Source organism: Venturia canescens, chromosome 1 (genome assembly GCF_019457755.1).
Source record: "Venturia canescens isolate UGA chromosome 1, ASM1945775v1, whole genome shotgun sequence".
In the NCBI taxonomy this organism is placed as follows: domain Eukaryota; kingdom Metazoa; phylum Arthropoda; class Insecta; order Hymenoptera; family Ichneumonidae; genus Venturia; species Venturia canescens.
The window spans coordinates 8,014,334-8,034,621 of NC_057421.1; the positions used below are offsets into that span (position 1 = coordinate 8,014,334).

Genomic DNA, 20,288 nt, shown 5'->3' on the forward strand with positions numbered 1-20,288 from the left:
TCGTTCAAAAAACACGATTCAAACTATAGGATATTTGGAAGTACTTTGTTCATATTTTTTCCATTCACTATGACATTCAAATAGAATTTCGACGCTCTTATAACTCCAAACTAACTGCTGACTTCAAGGTTTTTGATCAAAGATGGCTGATTCTACGGTTTGAGTGGTTGAGTGAATCGGACGTTGGAGGACGTACTTCATTCTCTTGTGCGATGAGTTACCGATTAATGTTTCATTTAAGTCGTCGCGCTATTAAAATATAGTGAATTCGTTAAATAATGCATCGATAATAATGTTGATTTTATTCTCGTTATAAAAATGCAGTAAATCTAGATGTGTTGATCAAAACATTCGTACCTAACCTCACACTTCATTTTATATTTTGTTGTCCCTCCGTTATTTTATTCCATTACAATATTTTTACTTAAAGTTCGTTGACATTTGAAATACAATGGGAGATTCCGACGATGATAATGACAAGGATTTCGACGGTGGTATGAATATGACCGGCTTTTTGTTCGGTAATATCGACGACAATGGCCAACTGGAGGATGACATTCTCGACGATGATGCCAAACAACATTTGGCGTCGCTTAGCATTAGTAGACTCGGATTAAGCACTCTTCTTCATGAAATGATTGCCGAGAGCGAAGACAAAAAAGAAGAAAACTCTGAGAACCCGGATCAAGAGACCAATGGTGAAACTCTCAATGAAAATGACAATGATGTCAACTATCAAAATAAATCACCAACTGCCCTTGATTTCTCAGACATAAATGAGTTGGCAGAAGATGTCAATGAAGACAATGGTAAATCGAGTTCTCACTTTGGTAGTACATAGAATTAATAAATAATTTGATTTGGTTTATCAAGGAATGTGGTTAACGATCCATTCTATAAGATTTTCACAATTCTATTCATTGACCAAACCGCTAAAAACAAGTAGCTTGTATTTCAATCATTTAAATATATTAACCTTAGGAAAATCGCTTACGTGGTTGAAAGATCTGTCATTGAAATTGCCATGCAAATTGAAAGGTAAAATAAATAAATTATTAAAAAATGGACCTATAACTGCACTACAAAGTTTGTGACTTTCATATAATCTTTGGATCTATAATATTGTGATGTGACTGTCGATTACCTGTCTAATTTGCATGTCAAAATTCTTTGTGAAACTTCAAAATTATAAAACAGTTATTTCAAATTGTTTGTGCCCTTTCAGCAAAAGAGAATGTTGGTAAAAAAAATGAAAAAGAAAGTGCCGGTTATGAAGCAGATGACGAAGAAGTCGTAAATAAATCAGATACGCAACTGATGCCACCTCCACCCATTCCTGAAGAGAAAGAGCCGATAACTCCAGAAGAGGCAGAAGCAGCACGCCAAAGAAAATTAGAAACGCCTCTGGCATCTATGCTCCCATCGAAATATGCAAATATCGACGTTACCGAATTATTCCCTGATTTTCGGGCGAATAAAGTTCTCAGATTTTCGCGTTTATTTGGTCCTGGAAAACCTAGTAGTTTGCCAGAAATTTGGAGAGGCGTTAAGAGACGTAGGAAAAAGAAACGTCACCACGAAACCAGAGATTCTGACTCAGGTTCTGATCACGACGATCGAAAACCCAAATTCAAGGTAAGAATATCTATTATTACTGTTGCTTCATCATTGATAGAGATTTAAACAATAAATCTACGGAATATGCGGAATTCAGCTTTTTCAATGCATTTTATTATCACTTAAAATGCAGTTTTAGTGAATTACAACAATCCACTAAATTCTGAGATAAATCAAGATATTCCCTGTTTAATTCTCAACTGTAAAGGATCTGGTAAAGGTCATTGAAAAATTAACTCAATCTGGGATCGCTTCTCAATCGTGTAAATTCAGAATTGTAAAACAGATTTGCAGAATATTCTTGTTTAATTGAATAACTCGACTTACCAAAACTATTTTGATCAAATACTCATGGTTAGTTTTGTTTTTGCTTGGAAGTCAATTTCTCTAAGGAGTTTAAAGAAAAAAATTAGTCGAACAATAGAATACGATTGAAAAAAATGTGCATTTCATTGTTTTTGACGAAACAATCTGTTTCCTAAACTGATTTTGTAATAAGGCATTCCCGTTGCATTTTCCAGGGTTGGGCATTGCAATATGGGCCAGATCCGAAACCAGAACAATGTGTGTCGGACGATGAGGCTAAACTTCTGATGCCCATGGAGGATAAAGAGCAAGCTGGTAAAAGTGGTGAAACTGGTGAGAATGGTGATATGGGACCAAAAGTAGCGGACTGGCGTTTCGGTCCTGCACAGATATGGTACGACATGCTCGAAGTTCCGGAAACTGGAGATGGTTTTAATTATGGTTTCAAATTGTGTGAAAAGGTTCGAAACTTTATTTATTTAAGCACCGCTATTGATCAATCCGCAGTACCCTCAATTTTTGAGCCTGCATATTATCAGTCACTGACGTCCATCTAACCTGATTCTGTCTGATAAGTGTTTGACGCAAGAAAGAATGTTTTCTGGTGAGGTTCTTGAACCCAGTGTTACATTGTTCACTGTGAAAATATTTTTTTCAGCCGGCTGATGAGAAAGAAGCAAAACCAGCGGATTCTGAAGAATTTGCAGACGATGCTTTCCTTATGGTCTCACAGTTGCATTGGGAGGATGATGTTGTATGGAACGGAGATGAAATAAAACACAAAGTAAGTCGCTGCACACATTGAGACAATCTTGAAAATATTTTCTTTCGCTCCAAACACGTTTCCTCTTTGGACAGTAATTGAAGCGCAGGTAATGAAACTTTATTGTTTAATTTTTATTTTAAGGTGATGCAAAAATTAAACAGTAAAAATAATGCTGCGGGCTGGGTTCCATCGAGCGGTAATAGAACAGCGCAAGCTTTCAGTCAACCAGGCAAAGGTGCGCCCGTCCCGGTGGCACCGAACGTTAGATTAGCTACGTCCCAAATTTCAACGCCTTTACACATGCAGTCACAGAAAAATAAAATGTAATATAAATCACTAGAAAGATTTTCGTTACAATTTTACTGCATAACTCATTCAAATTAAAAAAAATAACGAAGCAAACAAAACAATTCGACGATCTTTTTTTTGTTTAGGGCTGGAAGGGGGAACCAGCAGCAACAACGGGAAGATAATTACGACGACACATGGTATTCGATATTTCCGGTTGAGAACGAAGAGCTCGTGTACGGTCTTTGGGAGGAAGAAGTCATTTGGGATGCGGAAAATATGAAAAAAATTCCGAAGCCGAAGATTCTTACTCTCGATCCAAACGATGAAAATATCGTGCTCGGTATCCCGGACGACATTGATCCCGCGCTCCTTCATAAAGAAAACGGACCACAACCCAAAGTCAAAATTCCTCATCCTCACGTGAAGAAGAGCAAATTACTTCTTGGCAAAGCCGGGGTTATTAATGTTCTGGAAGAAGATACTCCACCTCCACCGCCCAAATCACCCGACAGAGATCCTTTTAATATTTCTAACGACACGTAAGTTTACTATCATAATATTTACGTATAAAAATAAATTCATTTCGAACAATAATATTTTCTTAAAGAAAAATAAAGATTTCTATGAAACTCAAAATTCTTTACAAAATTAGCCTAGCTTTTCTATTTATTCTAATGAATTCCAATTATCGCAGATATTACATGCCGCGTTCTTCAGAAACGACACTACGTCTGAAAGTCGGTGGAGGAAATCTCATACAGCACAGTACACCGGTCGTTGAATTGCGCGCTCCATTTGTTCAAACTCACATGGGACCAATGAGACTAAGAAATTTCCATCGGCCACCGTTGAGAAAGTTCGCTCATGGACCTCTGGCTCATCCAATTCCTCACAGTGTTTTGCCTCTTCTGAAACAAATAAAAAAGAAGGCCAAGGTATCATGAAAATAACGAGAAAGAAACTATGTTCAAAAAACACTCGTTTTTCCGTAGATCGCATATTTTATCGCATTTCCTAGGTTTTAACAATTGAATTTTTATTCGAATAGCAACGTGAGCAAGAAAGAATAGCGTCCGGTGGTGGTGACGTTTTTTTCATGCGAACTGCCGACGATCTGACTGGACGTGACGGAGAGCTCGTGCTGGTCGAATTTTCAGAAGAGCATCCACCGTTGATGAATCAAGTGGGCATGTGTTCGAAAGTAAAGAATTACTACAAAAGGAAAGCGGGAAAAGATCAGGGACCCCACAAATACAAATATGGTGAGACAGCTTACGCTCACACAAGTCCGTTCCTCGGGATTCTTACTCCTGGGCAAAGCATTCAGGCTATTGAAAATAATATGTACAGAACTCCTATTTATGAGCACAAAGTGCCGGAAACTGATTTCCTCGTGATACGAACAAGGTAACGATCGTTTGTTTGTTTTCGAATGTCGAGAAAAAACCGGTTTACGATTCCTATCAATTTTTTTTCTCTCCAGGCAACAATATTTCATTCGTGAAGTTGATGCCGTCTTCATTGCTGGTCAGGAGTGTCCACTGTATGAAGTTCCTGGCCCGAACTCGAAGAGAGCCAACAACTTTGTTCGAGATTTTCTTCAAGTTTTCATTTATCGTTTGTTCTGGAAATCTCGTGATTTACCGCGTAGAATAAAAATGGATGATATTAAAAAAGCATTTCCGTCGCACAGTGAAAGCAGCATTAGGAAACGGTTAAAACTTTGTGCGGATTTTAAGCGAACAGGTAACATCATTGTCATCACACTTGACTTTATTTAAATTTAAAATATATTCATCGGTGCAATTATAATCAAATGAAACATTTATCAGAAGGACGAATCATTTGTTAAGCAAGAAAAAGCATTTTTCAAACGTATTTTCATTATAAATGTGATTATTGTAAAAATTTTATTCACTGGCAGGAATGGATTCGAACTGGTGGGTCATAAAGCCGGACTTTAGATTGCCAAGTGAAGAAGAAATAAGAGCGATGGTATCGCCGGAACAATGTTGCGCATATTTCAGTATGGTAGCAGCCGAGCAACGCTTGAAAGACGCAGGTTATGGCGAAAAATTCTTATTTACGCCTCAGGACGATGACGACGAAGAAATGCAATTGAAGATGGACGACGAGGTCTGTAAAAATTTATTCTTTAATAGTTGAATGTTGCTTATCGATTCCAATTAAAATAATCAGTAAACGAAATAATTACACACGATTTTCAACTTATCCATAATGATGATCGATAAATAAAAAACGAAAAAAACATTAATTTCAGGTTAAAGTGGCCCCGTGGAACACGACACGTGCCTACATTCAAGCGATGAAGGGAAAGTGTCTCTTGCAATTGGCAGGACCGGCAGATCCGACCGGATGTGGGGAGGGTTTTTCGTACGTGCGTGTACCGAACAAGCCTACGATAAGTAAAGAAGAACAAGAAGCTCAGCCAAAGAGAACGGTGACGGGAACCGACGCCGATCTGCGAAGATTATCGTTGAACAACGCGAAGGCATTGTTGCGTAAATTTGGTGTACCTGAGGAGGAAATAAAGAAATTATCGCGTTGGGAAGTAATAGATGTAGTGAGAACACTCTCGACAGAAAAGGCAAAGGCTGGCGAGGAAGGCATGACGAAATTTTCTCGCGGAAACAGATTCTCCATTGCCGAGCATCAGGAGAGATACAAGGAAGAATGTCAGAGAATATTTGATCTGCAAAATCGAGTTTTATCGTCCCACGAAGTTCTGAGTACCGACGAGGGCGAAAGCTCGGAGGAAGACAGCTCTGACATTGAGGAAATGGGAAAAAACATCGAAAACATGCTGTCCAACAAAAAAACGAGTACGCAATTGTCGCTCGAGCGAGAGGAGCAGCAGCGTCACGAGTTGAGAAAAATGCTTATGGGTGAGGCCCAAGAACAGGACAAAAAAGTGAAAGATAAGAAGAAAGAGGATGACGAAGATAGCCCAATAAATAATTTCGGATCCCAGCAAGGCAGGGTTCTCAAGATTTATCGTACTTATCGCGATTCTGAAGGGAAGGAATACACGAGAGTCGAACTCGTTCGTAAACCTGCGGTTATCGATACGTATATTAAAATACGAAATTCGAAGGACGAAACATTTATCAAACAATTCGCGACCTTGGACGAGGCACAGAAGGAAGAAATGAAGAGGGAAAAACGTCGCATACAGGAACAACTTCGTAGAATAAAACGTAATCAGGAGCGTGAAAAAACTCAGGGCGGGTCGTCCGGTGCCAACTTGAATTCGACGGCGAGTGTCTTCGATCGCAGTAACACCAATACCCCGACCGCAACCTCTTCCACCAGTATCCTTCCGTTCGGTAATTTCCAATCTTCTTCCATAACTCCTAAGCATCCTAAAAATGAAGTTTCCCCATCCAAACGTAAAAAACCTAAACTCAAGCCAGATCTTAAACTGAAATGCGGCGCTTGCGGCAACGTCGGTCACATGAGAACCAACAAAGCTTGTCCATTGTATCAAACTGGTATGACCTCTGCTCCGGTAAGTGTTGCCGCTAATGAGGAACAGGAGGAGGAAGTCGAGAAAGAAAATCTCACCACTGATGATCAGGATCTCGTCAATGTCGATGGTACCAAAGTCAAACTGTCGTCCAAACTCATTAAGGTAAAATCTACGTATCTTCCATTTATTTCTGGATTCGACGACGTTGCAACTGCCATTTTTGGCTCAAATTGTTTTAGAGGCTCAAAAGTTTTTATATTGATGTTAATTTATTTTTTTTTCTATCGTTATTGAACTCTTGTTAATTGTGTGCTGTGACATTTGTATTTTATTTTTTAAAACAGCTCATCGATAGCGAGCGTGTTTCGCAACACGCAGAAGAGATGAAGAAACGAACCTTATTGCTCAAAGTACCAAAAGAAACTGTAAGCTCGAAAAAACGGAGACGAGCGACGGGCGACGATCACTGCGATTATCTTAAGAGACAACAGAGACCGGCGAACAGACGAAGAACCGATCCTGTTGTCGTTATGTCCACTATGCTCGAAAGCATTTTGAACGAAATGCGAGATTTGCCGGATGTTCAACCCTTTTTGTTTCCAGTTAATGCTAAGGTGAGCCTCAATTCAACTACAAAATCTACGCTAAATGAACATTGTGTTATCAAAAAAAAAAAAAACTTTTTTTTCTTACTTTCAAGTTTTTTCCTAAACAAAGTGCATTAGGGTAATTGAAAACAATGAATTATGTTGCAGGCCGTACCAGATTATCACAGAATCATTCAAAGGCCTGTTGATTTGCAAACAATACGAGAGAACTTACGCCAAAAGAAATATCAAAGCAGGGAAGAATTTCTTGCGGATGTAAATCAAATCGTGGAAAATTCGACTCTGTACAATGGCGCCAAAAGCTCTCTAACAGTGGCTGCGAAACGGATGCTTGAGACTTGTGTTGAAAGGCTCGGCGAACGAGAAGAACGTTTGATGCGACTGGAAAAAGCAATAAATCCTTTGCTCGACGACAACGATCAAGTGGCACTAACTTTCATCCTTGACAACGTAATCAACACGAAATTAAAGTCTTTGGCCGAAGCTTGGCCTTTCTTAAAACCAGTTAGCAAGAAATTGGTCAAAGATTATTACAATGTGATCAAAAGACCGATGGATCTTGAGACTATATCGAAAAAAATAGCGGCTCACAAATATCACAGTCGGCACGAGTTGATGAGAGATGTCGAACAAATTCTCGAAAATTGCACCTTGTACAATGGCAAGGAATCACCGTTTACAAACAAAGCCGAACAACTGGTGAAGATTTGTCGAGATTCTCTGGACGAGGTAATAGAAATTATGATTTTCAGCTTCAAGAATGAAAACGAAACTTATTATCCTCCCAAATATAGTTTTTTATTCATTTCACCAATGTTTATCAGTCACTAATTATACAATTTATTTTCAGTACGATGAACACATGACGCAACTGGAAAATAACATTGCTTTGGTTCAACAACGTGCAATGGAGCAAGCTGATATGGACACTTCTTGGATGGGACCCGAAGAAGACAATTACACGATAACCGAGCCAGAATTTCGAGGGGTAAACAGAGCATTGAAGCTTCACGAAAACAAGTACAGTAAGAAGCCTGACAGTTTTAGAAAAAATTTCATATTGAATTTTTTGTAGAGTCAGACAAGTTCGCCTGACAATCCATTCGGAAAAAGTGGCATGGACGATTTTGATTTTGTGGACGTGGAAGGCGACCCGGAAGGCGAAATGAGCAACCGCACTGCGAATTCCAAAAAAAAAGATGTCCTCGAAGAAGGTAATCGACACTTCCGTTATAACATTTTAAATTGGATTTAAAAATCGTTGCTTTTATTCTACAAATAAAATGTATCCGTAGATCTCCAATTTTCGAGCGAAGACGAGTTCGACGAAGTTCCATTCGGTGGAGACGACCACAACGAATTAGACACGTTGGATTTAGGCGAAATTCGTGATTCCGGAGAAGTTCCTGCCGACGATGACAGTCAACAAGCCGCGGAAGCTATGGTTCAACTTGGAAACGTTGGTTTTTACGTTGGCGAACAACAATTGCTTCATCAAGGTGAGAACAATGATTCAGAACCATAAAATCCATTTGCCGATAAAAGGAATAATTTTTTAACCCTAACCACCGAAAAGTAAAAGAATAAAAAACAGCCACAAGCAATAAAAAGAGCATTAAATAAATTCTCAAAGGGACAAAATCACTCTAACGCAGCCTTGAATAACTTCCAATTATTTTTACACTTTGAACAGATTCGATTACGAATTGCATTTTTTCTTCGCAGATGAAAGTATGGACGTAGATCCGAACTACGATCCTTCGGATCTGTTGCTAGCAGATTTAGCGAACAGAGACGAAAAGGATATGAACAAAATACAGGAGGATTTGGCGGTGTCGGAGAGCGACGAGGAAACCGAAACGGTTCGTAATGCGGAACAAACGAATCAGGAACCACAGCAAACGACGCAACCAGAGGAAGATGTTGGTGGTGATCTATGGTTCTGAGTTTTATCAGTCCTTATTGTACAGTATATTTATCAATATTTTTATACGAAAATTACTGCATAAAGAATCCGTCGATAATTCAAAGGAGTGTAGAATCGAGAATTCTTTGTTGCAATATAAGTGATGTAAATAAGAGTAAATCGTTGAATGAACTGGATCCGCACCTCACACGCTCCAGTCACTTTATCTCAAAATTTGAAACGAACGAGATAATAAAGAATAAAGAAACAAATCATTGCAACATGTAACTATCGTATGTGCGAATGTATAGTTCGTTTACATTTCAAACCTGGAATCACATTCGTCACTTTCGATACTACGTACGAGGAAATATTTGCACTAGAAAAAATCAAATATAAAAATTATGTTCGACAATCTAAAATTCTACTTTTTTCTCCCGATACAAAATATGGTTACGAAGTTCTTTTCAGATCCTTCGTTTCGTGCTTTCTTGAAGAGTGACCCAAAATACAGGAGGTTTTTCGAACTTTTTGGTCGGATCCAAACTCTTCAAGCAAATCTGAACGTTTTCATCTATTTTTGCACTTGCATTGAGTGCAAAATTCTGTTAATAGTTACGTTGGAACAGAGACGAAAGATTTGTCATTGAAAGATGTGAAACTCAGGAATTTTTATTCAAACTATCGTCCGTGATTCTGCGGTGTTCTTCCCGTAGTCTAAAGCACTTCCACAGCCCGTACCGAGCTTCCCAGTCGACGAAGAAGAATTCTGGCTTGTCCCAAAGTACGTGATGAATGGCGAATCGGTATCGTGGCTTGATGGGTGGATTGAGGTGCGGCGCCCATTGAGCTCTTTGCATCATGATTTTATTTACGCAAGTATAAAAAACTTTAGCCTCGTGAATCCAGCAAAGGAGGCTCATGATGGCGATGACTGTGGCGTGTATGTGACAAGAAATGTGGCGTGACAAGTCGCTTTGTTCCAGGGTCAAGTCTTGCAGATTCATGACGAGGCAAACGAGAGCAGCTGCGGTAAAACCGCAGGGTACTTCGACAGCGATGAGGCAAATTGTGCAGTAGACTGACTCGAGGTTGAGACGAATCGCGGAGTGTTTCATGATCCCATGAACGAGACTGTCGTGCAAAATTTGACGATTAACTTGGAGAAAATGTTTGTCTTGCTTGTCATAACGGCTGACACGCAAATCGAAGCTCATATTTTCGAAAAATATTTTCGGCGTGTCGAATTGCGTTCGATTTTCGTGACGATCAAGAAGATGATGAATTACTCGATTGCCCAGCAAACTCACGAGCCGGTTCGTCGAAGCTATCATGCGCATAAGAACCGGAAAAATGTTGCTCGTCAGCGTGTCCTTGTAGAGACGAGTATCGTGCATGTAAGCAGCGTATTCGAGAGTGCTGCCAAAATCCAGTATCGTCACGTCCGACGTATTGTCACCTATCGACCAAACGCACATGTGATAAATCACCACGAGAAGATGCTCGTTCGTTAGATTCTTTATCGTATGACGCAGACAAACTTCGAGACCTCGTCTCAAGGGCGCGTAAGGTGGTACATCGTCGGTTTTATTGCCGCTTAGACTCGCGTAATAGAGCTTCAGGAGCCTCTCGATCGTCGAGACTGTTCGTTGGTCCTTTGACCACGTATAAACGTCTAGGATCTCGTAAAGGATTCGCACGATCGCTCGAGCATCGTAAAAACCAGTCATTTCATTCTCCACGAAATCCAAAAGCGCGTCCACGAATGGACTGCCACCGACTCCTTGCTGCAATAAGCCTCGAGACAATTCCCAGCACAAATGTTCCCAATGCCAGAGTTTCTCTTTGTGCATTACTTCGACGAGGGAATTCACAATTTCTTGAGTTTTTTCTGGTATAAATGATCTCAAAATTTCGTTGTAACAAAACAATGCGATTTTGTAGTCTCTGCGACGCCTCCAATCACAAAAACCACCTTCCGTTCTGTGCAACTTTTCCTCATAATGCGATAGCAATGTTACTGAACACGAAATTATGTCACGTGTGCTTACGAGCTGCAATTCACTTCGTTTACTCTCCCGTAATATCGTTATCAAACTACGTAAAGCTCTGCTATTGCGCTCTTGGAATTTGGAATCTTTTGACACTATCTTCAAGCGAAGAATCTTTATTTCACGGATACGAGATTTGATGTCTTTATGAGTTAGCTCCTTGGTTTTTAGTCGTGGAATACACAAGAATTTTGACATTTCTCTAACGACATCGTTTCTCTAAATTAAAATCTCATTTTAAGGCTTTCGACAGGTTTATTTTTTTCACACTATCAACAGGTCCAGAGCAATGAATTTTTATACGCGATTGTGTCACTCACTGAAACAGATTGGCTTTCCTGGATTCGAAAATATTCAGATCCAATTGGAAAAAATCAACCCAATTGCCAAAGATTTTGATAATATTTTTCATAAAGTAATGAAACCGAAATGATTCTATTTGTAATACTGTTTTTCATATCAAAACGAATAAGGCATAACGTCAAAACCGACGGAGAGTGTCACTGCCATCGAATCAATTGTAATTGCGGAGACGTTTTGTCTAAAAAAGGTGAGGTTACATCTTATTATCTCGTGAACTCAACTATTTTTTTTGCTGATCGGGTGCGGATAGAAAATTTGAAGGCCAGTTAGCCATCCCCACCCGAATTTCCAGAGGAGCCAATATTCTTTCGACATTCGAAACAAATGAGAAGTTTATACCTACCTTACCTGTCCAATGAAAAGCAAAAATTAAACTTTTCTTATACTGACATAATAAAAAATGCCAGACATTTCGTTTCCAGAATTTCCCGTATTATATATATATATATATATATATATAATTACTCTATAGAAATTATAACAGCTCGATCGATGTTATACTGACTGTAGATATAATCTTGTTCGAATTTTCTCCGCAGCAGCCCGGCACCCGGCACCCGGCACTGTGTTGGCTTGGCGGTGCCGGCACCCCAGCAGTCCCAACACGCAGTTTGACGTAGTTGGATTTCCAAGAAAAATGAAACACGTCTCCGCTGGAGCCGAGATAAGTAAAATGAGTAAAATCAGTAAAATTTAGCTTTACTCTGCTCAGAATGATACAATTTTAATAATCTTTGAGACGGAATTAAGTAATTAGTGCCCGTTAGTGCGAGTACAAAAAAGTTGACGTCTTGAAATTAACGAATTACTTTATCAAAAGTTAGAGATTATGTTGGCGTTTCATATTGCGAAACTTCTTTTAATATAAAATCAATTTGACTTTTGATTGAAATACTTCTAGTTTTGACACTCTCTTTTTATAGATATCCGGAGAATAATAGCGAGATGTGGTTCATCAGTTACATCTTGGATTTAATGGTCCTTGTTTCTAACAATGAACATACACAAAACATTTATGTACCAAAAATAGGGCATGGAGTGCTCGAAAGTGTCGAAGTTATTGGTGAACCGCCTGATACCCTCAATCTCTCGGGTTTGGGCATTGAATCTATCGCTGCTGATGCATTTGTGGATTTGATTCATGTCAAGATGATAAATCTTGCAAACAACTCATTATCCTCTCTGCCTCAATCAATCTTTTCAGATCTCCACCAACTGGAAAGTGTTTCTCTTGAGAACAACTCTATAGAATTCTTTGAATTTCAGCCGTTTTCCGGGTTGAGTAATCTCAAGCATCTGAATATTTCAAATAACCCTGTAAAACTGTTGCTCGAAGGATGTTTATATGGGCTTAGTAAGACAACAAATATATCAACTCGATTTACCAATGGAATCTCAGTGCTTCGTACCCTTGTATTCGAAAATATCAAACCTCAAAAACCACGTTCATGCACCGCTTGTCCTAAAGTGGCAACAGTTACGGAATAACATTAAAACAATTACACTCAATTGCTTTGATGGCTCGATGGAGTCATTGGAAACATTGGTTCTGTCTTTCAACCAGATTGAAGTTTTAAAAACTGGTATATTTGACAAACTTCCAATAATCGAAATACAGTTGAATGATAATAAAATACACACAATTGAGATTGGAGCTTTCAATTCCCAGAGTCTCAAGTATCTGCATCTGCAAAACAATGCGTTGAGTCACATAAAAAGTGATGAATTTGCTGGTTTCCACAATCTAGAATTTTTAGATTTGTCCAACAATGGCATTGAATGACTGGAAAAGGGTGTATTCGAATCCACGTCACTTGAGAAGTTGTATTTGAAAAATAATTCATTGCGCTATATAACAAGTGGTGATTTTGCTGGTCTCCGTAATTTAAAAGAATTGGATTTGTCGAACAATAAAATTGAACGACTGGATACTGGTATTTTTCAGTCAATGTCTCTTGATACATTGTATTTGAATAACAATTCATTGACGCACATAAAAAGTGGTGATTTTGCTGGTCTCCATAGTCTGATAAAATTGGATTTGTTGAGCAATAAAATTGAACAACTGGAGAACGGTGTTTTTGAGTCCACGTCTCTCAGGTTCTTGTATCTGCAAAATAATTCTCTGAGCGAATTGAATGGTGAAGAATGTTCTGGTCTCAATCGTCTGTCTACTTTGGATTTAGCGGGTTACAAAATCTTGAAAATTGAAAAAGGATTTGCGAAATATTTGAGTAACGTCACAGACTTAAACCTTTCTAATAATCCTTTTAAACAATTGGAGAATGGTGCTTTATTTGGTTTAACCAAAATCAAGCATTGCTCCATTATTTTGGGAAATATTCAGCTCGAGCTCTTACAAGGGGGTATGTTTGACGATTTGTGATCAAATTCACTCATACTTGAATCTATGAAATGATGTATCACCGTTTTTGTACCATAATTATTTTACGTACTGTTACACTTTTTCTACATTCGAGAGAAATAAACATATTTTATTTACCATCCCTTTGTTATTGTATCGTACTCGTTAATTATTTTCGAAATATTAACAATTTTTAAGGTCAACTAATTTTTCTTCAGCTAAAAAACAGCTGGTCCTTGACTTCTGGTTTGTCACCACACGCAGGAAAAAAAGATGGTTGTAAAATTTTTCTGTATATTAGTCTCATTTTAATGTTTTCGCTAGGTTTATTCTTTTCACACTTAAAAAAAGTCTGGTACTCCAAATAATACACTTTTCAAAGACGACTATGTCACTCATGGAACCGAATTAGCTATCTTGGATTCGAAAATATTCAGTTTCAATTCGAAAAGTCCAGCCGATATTACGTTTTTAGTTTTGTGTTCAACGATTATTACGTTCAACGATTTCATGAATTTATCGTAAAAAAACTTTCCTGAACGATTTTTCATAAAAAAAATTAAACCGAAATGAATAAGGCATTTTATCAAAACCAATGGGCGAATGCGAATGCCCATTGAGAATCCCCGGGTCAAATTGAATTGGTAAAATTTGTGTAGTGATGCTGCTGCCGTCTGCACGTAACGGCAGTTCGCGCAAGCGTGTTTGAACATAAGCGACGCCATCTTTAAAAGCGGAATGTTTGTGTTTGTGTGCGAGAGCAATAATAAATAGTATTTTTAGGAAGGATAATTGTGTTAGAAAGTATTGTATCTCGTAATCGAGGTGCAGGCAGAAATCAAGCTACACCACGATGTATCATAAAATTTCATAGTTCATACGTGACACGTTTGTTTTGGAATAAAACGTCGAACAGCTGATAGATCAGCTGCGATCGCGAATCAAAATTAGCACGAAACACGGGCCTGCCCTCTCGGAAGTTTTTTTTCCCTTCGTGTTTACAATTTTTCATATATCCCTTGCTGCTGCGGGCATCAAATGGATTCTCGAGCTCCTGCGCAGTTTCGACGAGCAGCGACGACACGATTAAACGTTTTCACGTAACTGTTTATTTTTTTCGTTTCTATACAAAGATTCGTAACGCATAGTATCCTCTCGTGATATTTTGGCAAAGAAGTTGAAGACTGAAGCGAATAATAATAAAAAGAAAACAAACAAATCGGCCTCCAAGCTCAACCTTTATTCAGTGCTGGTTTACGCGTCTGTTTATTAATAGATTTCATAAACATATTTGTGTCGCGCGTGTTAATAATGGCAGAAGAAGCAAATTTCATGACGCATGATGATTTTGCTGGTAAAAAGCCAACGGTTAACCTCCGTTTCCCGGTTATTTGGACAAATACTGGACCCGAGAACGACAACGTTCGAGAAACTGGTACGTCCGTCATTTCGACGCCAAACGTACGCGACTGGGAATCTTTCAAACGCGAACTGGTAAGTTCATCTTCGCTGATTTGTTTGCTAATTATTTTTTCTTCCTTATGAGAATGCGATTTATCCTTGCCTATTACGTTCCCTCGATTATCAGTATAAACTCTGGTATAAACAGTATTGAACTTGAGCCAAAATTCGTCCCCTACTTGACCCTGAATGGAACATGTCGATGTTCTATAAGTGCAATCTGCAGTTTGTGTTTTCTGTGTACACAATATATAGAAATATTTCCACATAAATATACTCTGCTCAATAAAAATTCACTCAACACAAAAAAAAATCGTGTACAGTTTAAATGTGAGAAAAAGTTGACTTTTAAGGATACGATCTTTAAAATTCATCCAATACTGACGTCTATCACACAATACAAATACCAATTTTTTGGGAATCAAAATTCGTTCCTCATCAGACATGCCAAGTATGCTCGTATTTTATTGTTATTCATTATAATTACAAAACCATAAAAAAAATTGATTTTTTAATTTATAGTTGATTCACAATATTCGCTGGGCTTGCTGTTTTGACAGACTGTAATTCTTCGAATGTCAAAATTAAGTGATCCAATAAATATTGCGCGTATTTCTAACTGAAAACTTAAAAAAGAAATTTTAATTGTATTTTTTTCGCATTTTTATTTCAAAAGTATCGTATGATTGTCGTTGGATGTCATTTGCATTTTAATCTTTCGTTCTACTCTCGCAATTGTTGTTGTTTCTATTTGGGCTCAGTCATCTCTTTATCGATTTATTTTTAAAAAGCACTTATTCTTTCTCTAGCATTAAAATCTATGAATATCAAAAGATAAAATTGTGACTAATTGTTCGATGAATGTGGTGATAAGAAAATTCAATGGGTCTCGTTAATTCGTCACTCGTTGACAAGTGAACAGTTATCTAAACTTAATAGAATCATCTACTTCATTTTCAGTACTGTCAGTATTTCTAACGACGTCATAAAAATGAACGACGTACAAGTCTTTCAATTACTTTGACCATTTCTCAGCAAATATTCAATATAATATTAAAAATTTTCAAGTAATAACGCAGTGCGAAATTATCTTTTACCAAATTTAGGTTAAAATTGTTCGAGAATCCTATTTTTCTGACGATTTTTTTTGTCTACGCGACGACGAACGAGTTGCTTTAGCCTAGGAAAAATAAGTTGACCTTGAAATTGGACATGCCGGCAACGTGAATATGATCTCGAACTTTCCATCTTTGAAACACAATAAAATTCTTTATTTTTGCGTTGTGTTGCGATAATTTTCCTAAATCTGCATAAAAGGAACGATTTAAATAATCGATAAAATAATGAATGAACGAAATGTTTGCAGTTTTAGTTCGATTTTGGTACACCGTGGGAAAATTTTTTTCATTTTTTACGACAACTCGAATAACAATAATAATCAAAGCACGCGCGTATATTGGAGAAAAATAGTCAGACGAGTCGGTATGGATGAATCAGTGCTATTTCCGACGACTCTGCTAAAGTAGCCCCTGAATGAAGGATATTTTTGGAGAAATATGAACAGAAAATTGTTGTTCTCTAGTTCGCGCCATTCGAACATTCCATCGACGATGTGGTGACTTACATCGATAGCGACGACGACCAAATCCCCATCGAGTCTCAGTGCGAATTCGACGAAGCCCTGAAAATCGCAACGGCTCGAGCAACCCAAAAACCACGACCGGTTTGCCTCTATTTGGTCGTCGAGCGAGGTTCTCAATCCGAAACGAACAACAAGAAGAAAAATATCTACACGCAAAATTCGTCTCCATTGACAATGCCTCCCATCAACCTGAACGATGGCGGACACGAGTTTCCGCCAATTCAACGCCAATTCATCGATACTCGTTACAACGTCAAGGAACCTGAACGCTCCGACGATGCAGTGCCGAAATGGTTCACCAGCTACATACAAAAGGTAAGAACTTGTTCATCATAATAAGAGTTAACCATTTTTTTCTTTTTTTTTTATTTCGTTTGAAATTAAATTTAAGATTTGAAGTGAGAACTTGAACCGAAACTTGTCAGATCGAAAAATATTCGGAATTATATATGAAGGAAAAAGTAATCGCAAATATCGAATACTGTCTGAAGCAGTAGTCATTTGCTCAAATGATTTATTTTCACCATGAAAAATAAACGTTGTTGAGAACTCGATAATTAATCAGGCTGAATTAGAAATGACGCAGATAGTTTTTAGGAAAAAATCTAACCTTGCAAGTTCGCAAAACATAGTTTCGCATGTAATACTTTGGCTGAGATTTTACTGAGTTTCTTATAATAGTTGATCTGTAAGAATAAATTCATATTTTGGTATTTAAAGACAAAGAATTCCCAATAATACCGAAAGCCGGGACTTGGCGTTCGAGTTTTGAAACGCTAATTGCCAGTTTTGGTCAATAGTTTTGTGGAATTTCATTTTCGTTACTGATTTATTATTGTTAATATTTCGAGAATAATTATAAATGAGTACGATACAATAACGGAATAGAAAATAAAATATTTTTATTACTTTCAAATGTAGGAAAAAGTGTAAAGAATATGAAAATAATTATAGTATAAAAACAGTGATACATCATTTTATGTATTCTAGTATATAAGCGAATTCAATCACAAATCGTCGAATACACCTCCTTGTAACAGCTCGAGCTGAATGTTTCGCAAATGAATGCTGCAATAATTGATTTTGGATAAACCAAATAAAGCACCGGTCTCCAATTGTTTAAAAGGATTTAAAAGGTCTAAAAGAAAGGTTCAAGTCAAAGACGTTGCCGAGATATTTAGCAAAACCTTTTTCAATTTTCAAGATTTTATTACCTGCTAAATTCAAAATGTGCAGATTATTGAGACCAGAAAATTCTTCACCGTTCAATTTACTCAGAAAATTATTTTGCAGTTGCAATGACTCAAGAGACGTTGACTCAAAAACACCGTTATCCAGTCGTTCAATTTTATTGTTCGACAAATCCAAATTTTCCAGATTATGGAGACCAGCAAAAACACCACTTGTTATATAGCGCAATGAATTATTTTTCAAATACAACTTCTCAAGTGACGTGGATTCGAATACACCCTTTTCCAGTCATTCAATGCCATTGTTGGACAAATCTAAAAATTCTAGATTGTGGAAACCAGCAAATTCATCACTTTTTATGTGCCTCAACGCATTGTTTTGCAAATGCAGATACAGGAGTCTCTGGGAATTGAAAGCTCTAATCTCAATTGTGTGTATTTTATTATCATTCAACTGTATTTGGATTATTGGAAGTTTGTCAAATATACCAGTTTTTAAAACTTCAATCTGGTTGAAAGACAGAACCAATGTTTCCAATGACTCCATCGAGCCATCAAAGCAATTGAGTGTAATTGTTTTAATGTTATTTGATGTCAAATCAATGTACTTAAGAAACTGATGGCCATTGAATGCCCTTTCCTCCAAATGGGTTATTTTATTCTTCCTAAGATTCAAAAATCGAAGAGATGTTAAATCCTGAAAAGCACCTGCTTCAATCGTTTCTATTTTATTTCTATCCAGAAAAATGGAGTATGCCGAGCTCAATCCTCGAAGAGAATCTCTTTTGATAACACTAATATTATTTCCAGTCAACATGACTCCTCGTAGTTTAGGCAATGATGAAAATGAGTCGGGTGATATTTCACTGATACAATTTCTTGTGTGAACTATTGCAGAGTTGGTGGCAGAGTCTTAACGAATCTCATGTTTTTTAGCTGATTTTCAAATAAGGACAATTCAATAAGCTGAGTATTCTCCAGGGCTCCGTCTTCTATTTCACTGATAGGATTTTCAGCCAAATTCAAACTGGCTGTGTTCATTGCAAATTATTCCTTTTACCAAGCGCACAATTTTGTTGCTGCCCAAAAGAACTGTTTTTATATTTTTTGGCAAATCATTGAGAAGCTCACTTGTAACATATATAATGTTGTTGTTGATCAAATTCAGTTCCTTAATGGAGTCCATATTGAGACGATACCAACCAGCTTCGAAAGTAGATATTCCAGAATCACTCAAGCGCAGAGAGTTTATAACACTTATACCATTGACTATTTTGCAATGGGATTCAGAGATTGGATCTTCAAGAGGTTTTAGCTTTTTGACAATCCTGTCTTCAACACATAATATCGCCATAGGAGTGCCTTCCGTAACTGTTGACACTTTAGGACAAGCGGTGCCTGAACGTGGTTTTTGAGGTTTGATATTTTCGAATACAAGGGTACGAAGCTCTGAGATTTCATGGGTAAATCGAGTTGATATATCGGTTGTCTTGCCAAGCCCATGTAAACATCCTTCGAGCAACAGTTTTACAGGGTTATTTGAAATATTCAGATGCTTGAGATTACTCAACCCGGAAAACGGCTGAAATTCAAAGAATTCTATAGAGTTGTTCTCAAGAGAAAGACTTTCCAGTTGGTGGAGATTTGAAAAGATTGACTGAGGCAGAGAGGATAATGAGTTGTTTGCAAGATTTGTCATCTTGACATGAATTAAATCCACAAATGCATTAGCAGCGATGGATTCAATGTCCAAACCCGAGAGATTGAGGGTATCAGGCGGTTCACCAATAACTTCGACACTTTCGAGTATTCCATTCTCTATTTTTGGTACATAACTGTTTTGTGTATATTCCCTGTTGGCAACGAGGACCATCAAATCCACTGCGCAACTGATGATCGACATTTCACTATTAACTTTCGGGAATATATAAAAAGAGTGTAAAAAACAAAAATATTGTAGCCAAGTCAAATTGATTTCGAATTAAAGGAAAAGATTCGCAATAATATGAAACATCAACATAACCTCAGACTTTTGATAAAGTATTTTGTCAAGTATTGAAGATGTCAACTCTTTTGCACTCACAAACAGACACCTCTACCTCTACTTTATTCTGCCTTAGAGATTATTAAACTGGTATCAGTTTGAGCAGGAGAAAACTACATTTTACTGTCCGGTCCGGCGGAGACGTGTTTCATGTTTCTCGAAAACTCAATTGCGTAAAACGTGTCAAA

General features: G+C 37.7%; 5 protein-coding genes and 1 long non-coding RNA gene across 9 annotated transcripts in view; 3 read left to right on the top strand and 3 right to left on the bottom strand.

Annotated features, from left to right (window-relative positions):
* Positions 1 to 4: 4 nt before the first annotated feature.
* Taf1 (TATA-box binding protein associated factor 1) lies at positions 5 to 9,399 on the top strand. 2 transcript variants are annotated; one of them, XM_043417976.1, is made up of 18 exons: positions 5 to 207; positions 431 to 809; positions 1,226 to 1,635; positions 2,139 to 2,384; positions 2,582 to 2,707; positions 2,831 to 3,012; positions 3,124 to 3,519; positions 3,675 to 3,915; positions 4,029 to 4,387; positions 4,464 to 4,726; positions 4,905 to 5,116; positions 5,262 to 6,632; positions 6,815 to 7,084; positions 7,226 to 7,807; positions 7,929 to 8,066; positions 8,154 to 8,292; positions 8,374 to 8,577; positions 8,804 to 9,399. In XM_043417976.1, the coding sequence occupies exons 2-18, from the start codon at positions 452 to 454 to the stop codon at positions 9,022 to 9,024; spliced, it is 5,718 nt and encodes a 1,905-aa protein (XP_043273911.1). In that variant the 5' UTR covers positions 5 to 207; positions 431 to 451; the 3' UTR covers positions 9,025 to 9,399. The 2 variants fall into 2 exon arrangements, with proteins under 2 accessions (XP_043273911.1, XP_043273919.1); XM_043417984.1 differs by having other exon boundaries at positions 150 to 166.
* On the bottom strand, positions 3,482 to 11,878 carry LOC122410093 (uncharacterized). Its single transcript, XR_006260845.1, has 2 exons — positions 11,742 to 11,878; positions 3,482 to 3,888 (listed from the first exon to the last, which is right to left on the bottom strand). It is a non-coding gene; the product is annotated as an uncharacterized lncRNA (long non-coding RNA).
* LOC122410050 (uncharacterized) lies at positions 9,624 to 11,598 on the bottom strand. 2 transcript variants are annotated; one of them, XM_043418049.1, is made up of 2 exons: positions 10,534 to 11,598; positions 9,624 to 10,443 (listed from the first exon to the last, which is right to left on the bottom strand). In XM_043418049.1, exons 1-2 carry the CDS (start codon positions 11,231 to 11,233, stop codon positions 9,647 to 9,649), a joined length of 1,497 nt encoding a protein of 498 aa, XP_043273984.1. In that variant the 5' UTR covers positions 11,234 to 11,598; the 3' UTR covers positions 9,624 to 9,646. The 2 variants fall into 2 exon arrangements, with proteins under 2 accessions (XP_043273984.1, XP_043273974.1); XM_043418039.1 differs by having other exon boundaries at positions 9,624 to 11,598.
* Positions 11,879 to 11,940: 62 nt separating the features above from the next.
* LOC122418973 (leucine-rich repeat-containing protein 15-like) lies at positions 11,941 to 13,903 on the top strand. The gene is made up of 2 exons (XM_043433157.1): positions 11,941 to 12,884; positions 13,183 to 13,903. The coding sequence occupies exons 1-2, from the start codon at positions 12,344 to 12,346 to the stop codon at positions 13,782 to 13,784; spliced, it is 1,143 nt and encodes a 380-aa protein (XP_043289092.1). The 5' UTR covers positions 11,941 to 12,343; the 3' UTR covers positions 13,785 to 13,903.
* A 658-nt stretch (positions 13,904 to 14,561) lies between these two features.
* LOC122410025 (uncharacterized) overlaps positions 14,562 to 20,288 on the top strand; it is a 41,026-nt gene continuing 35,299 nt past the window's right edge. Inside the window, exons 1-2 of one of the 2 annotated variants that reach the window (XM_043418016.1) lie at positions 14,562 to 15,257; positions 16,807 to 17,181. In XM_043418016.1, coding sequence (XP_043273951.1) covers positions 15,075 to 15,257; positions 16,807 to 17,181 — 558 coding nt within the window. In that variant the 5' untranslated portion in view covers positions 14,562 to 15,074. The remainder of the gene's footprint in view (positions 15,258 to 16,806; positions 17,182 to 20,288) is intronic. The other variant, XM_043418011.1, reaches the window with a different exon arrangement.
* On the bottom strand, positions 19,052 to 20,228 carry LOC122410085 (toll-like receptor 7). Its single transcript, XM_043418108.1, has one exon. It carries the CDS (start codon positions 19,957 to 19,959, stop codon positions 19,069 to 19,071), a length of 891 nt encoding a protein of 296 aa, XP_043274043.1. The 5' UTR covers positions 19,960 to 20,228; the 3' UTR covers positions 19,052 to 19,068.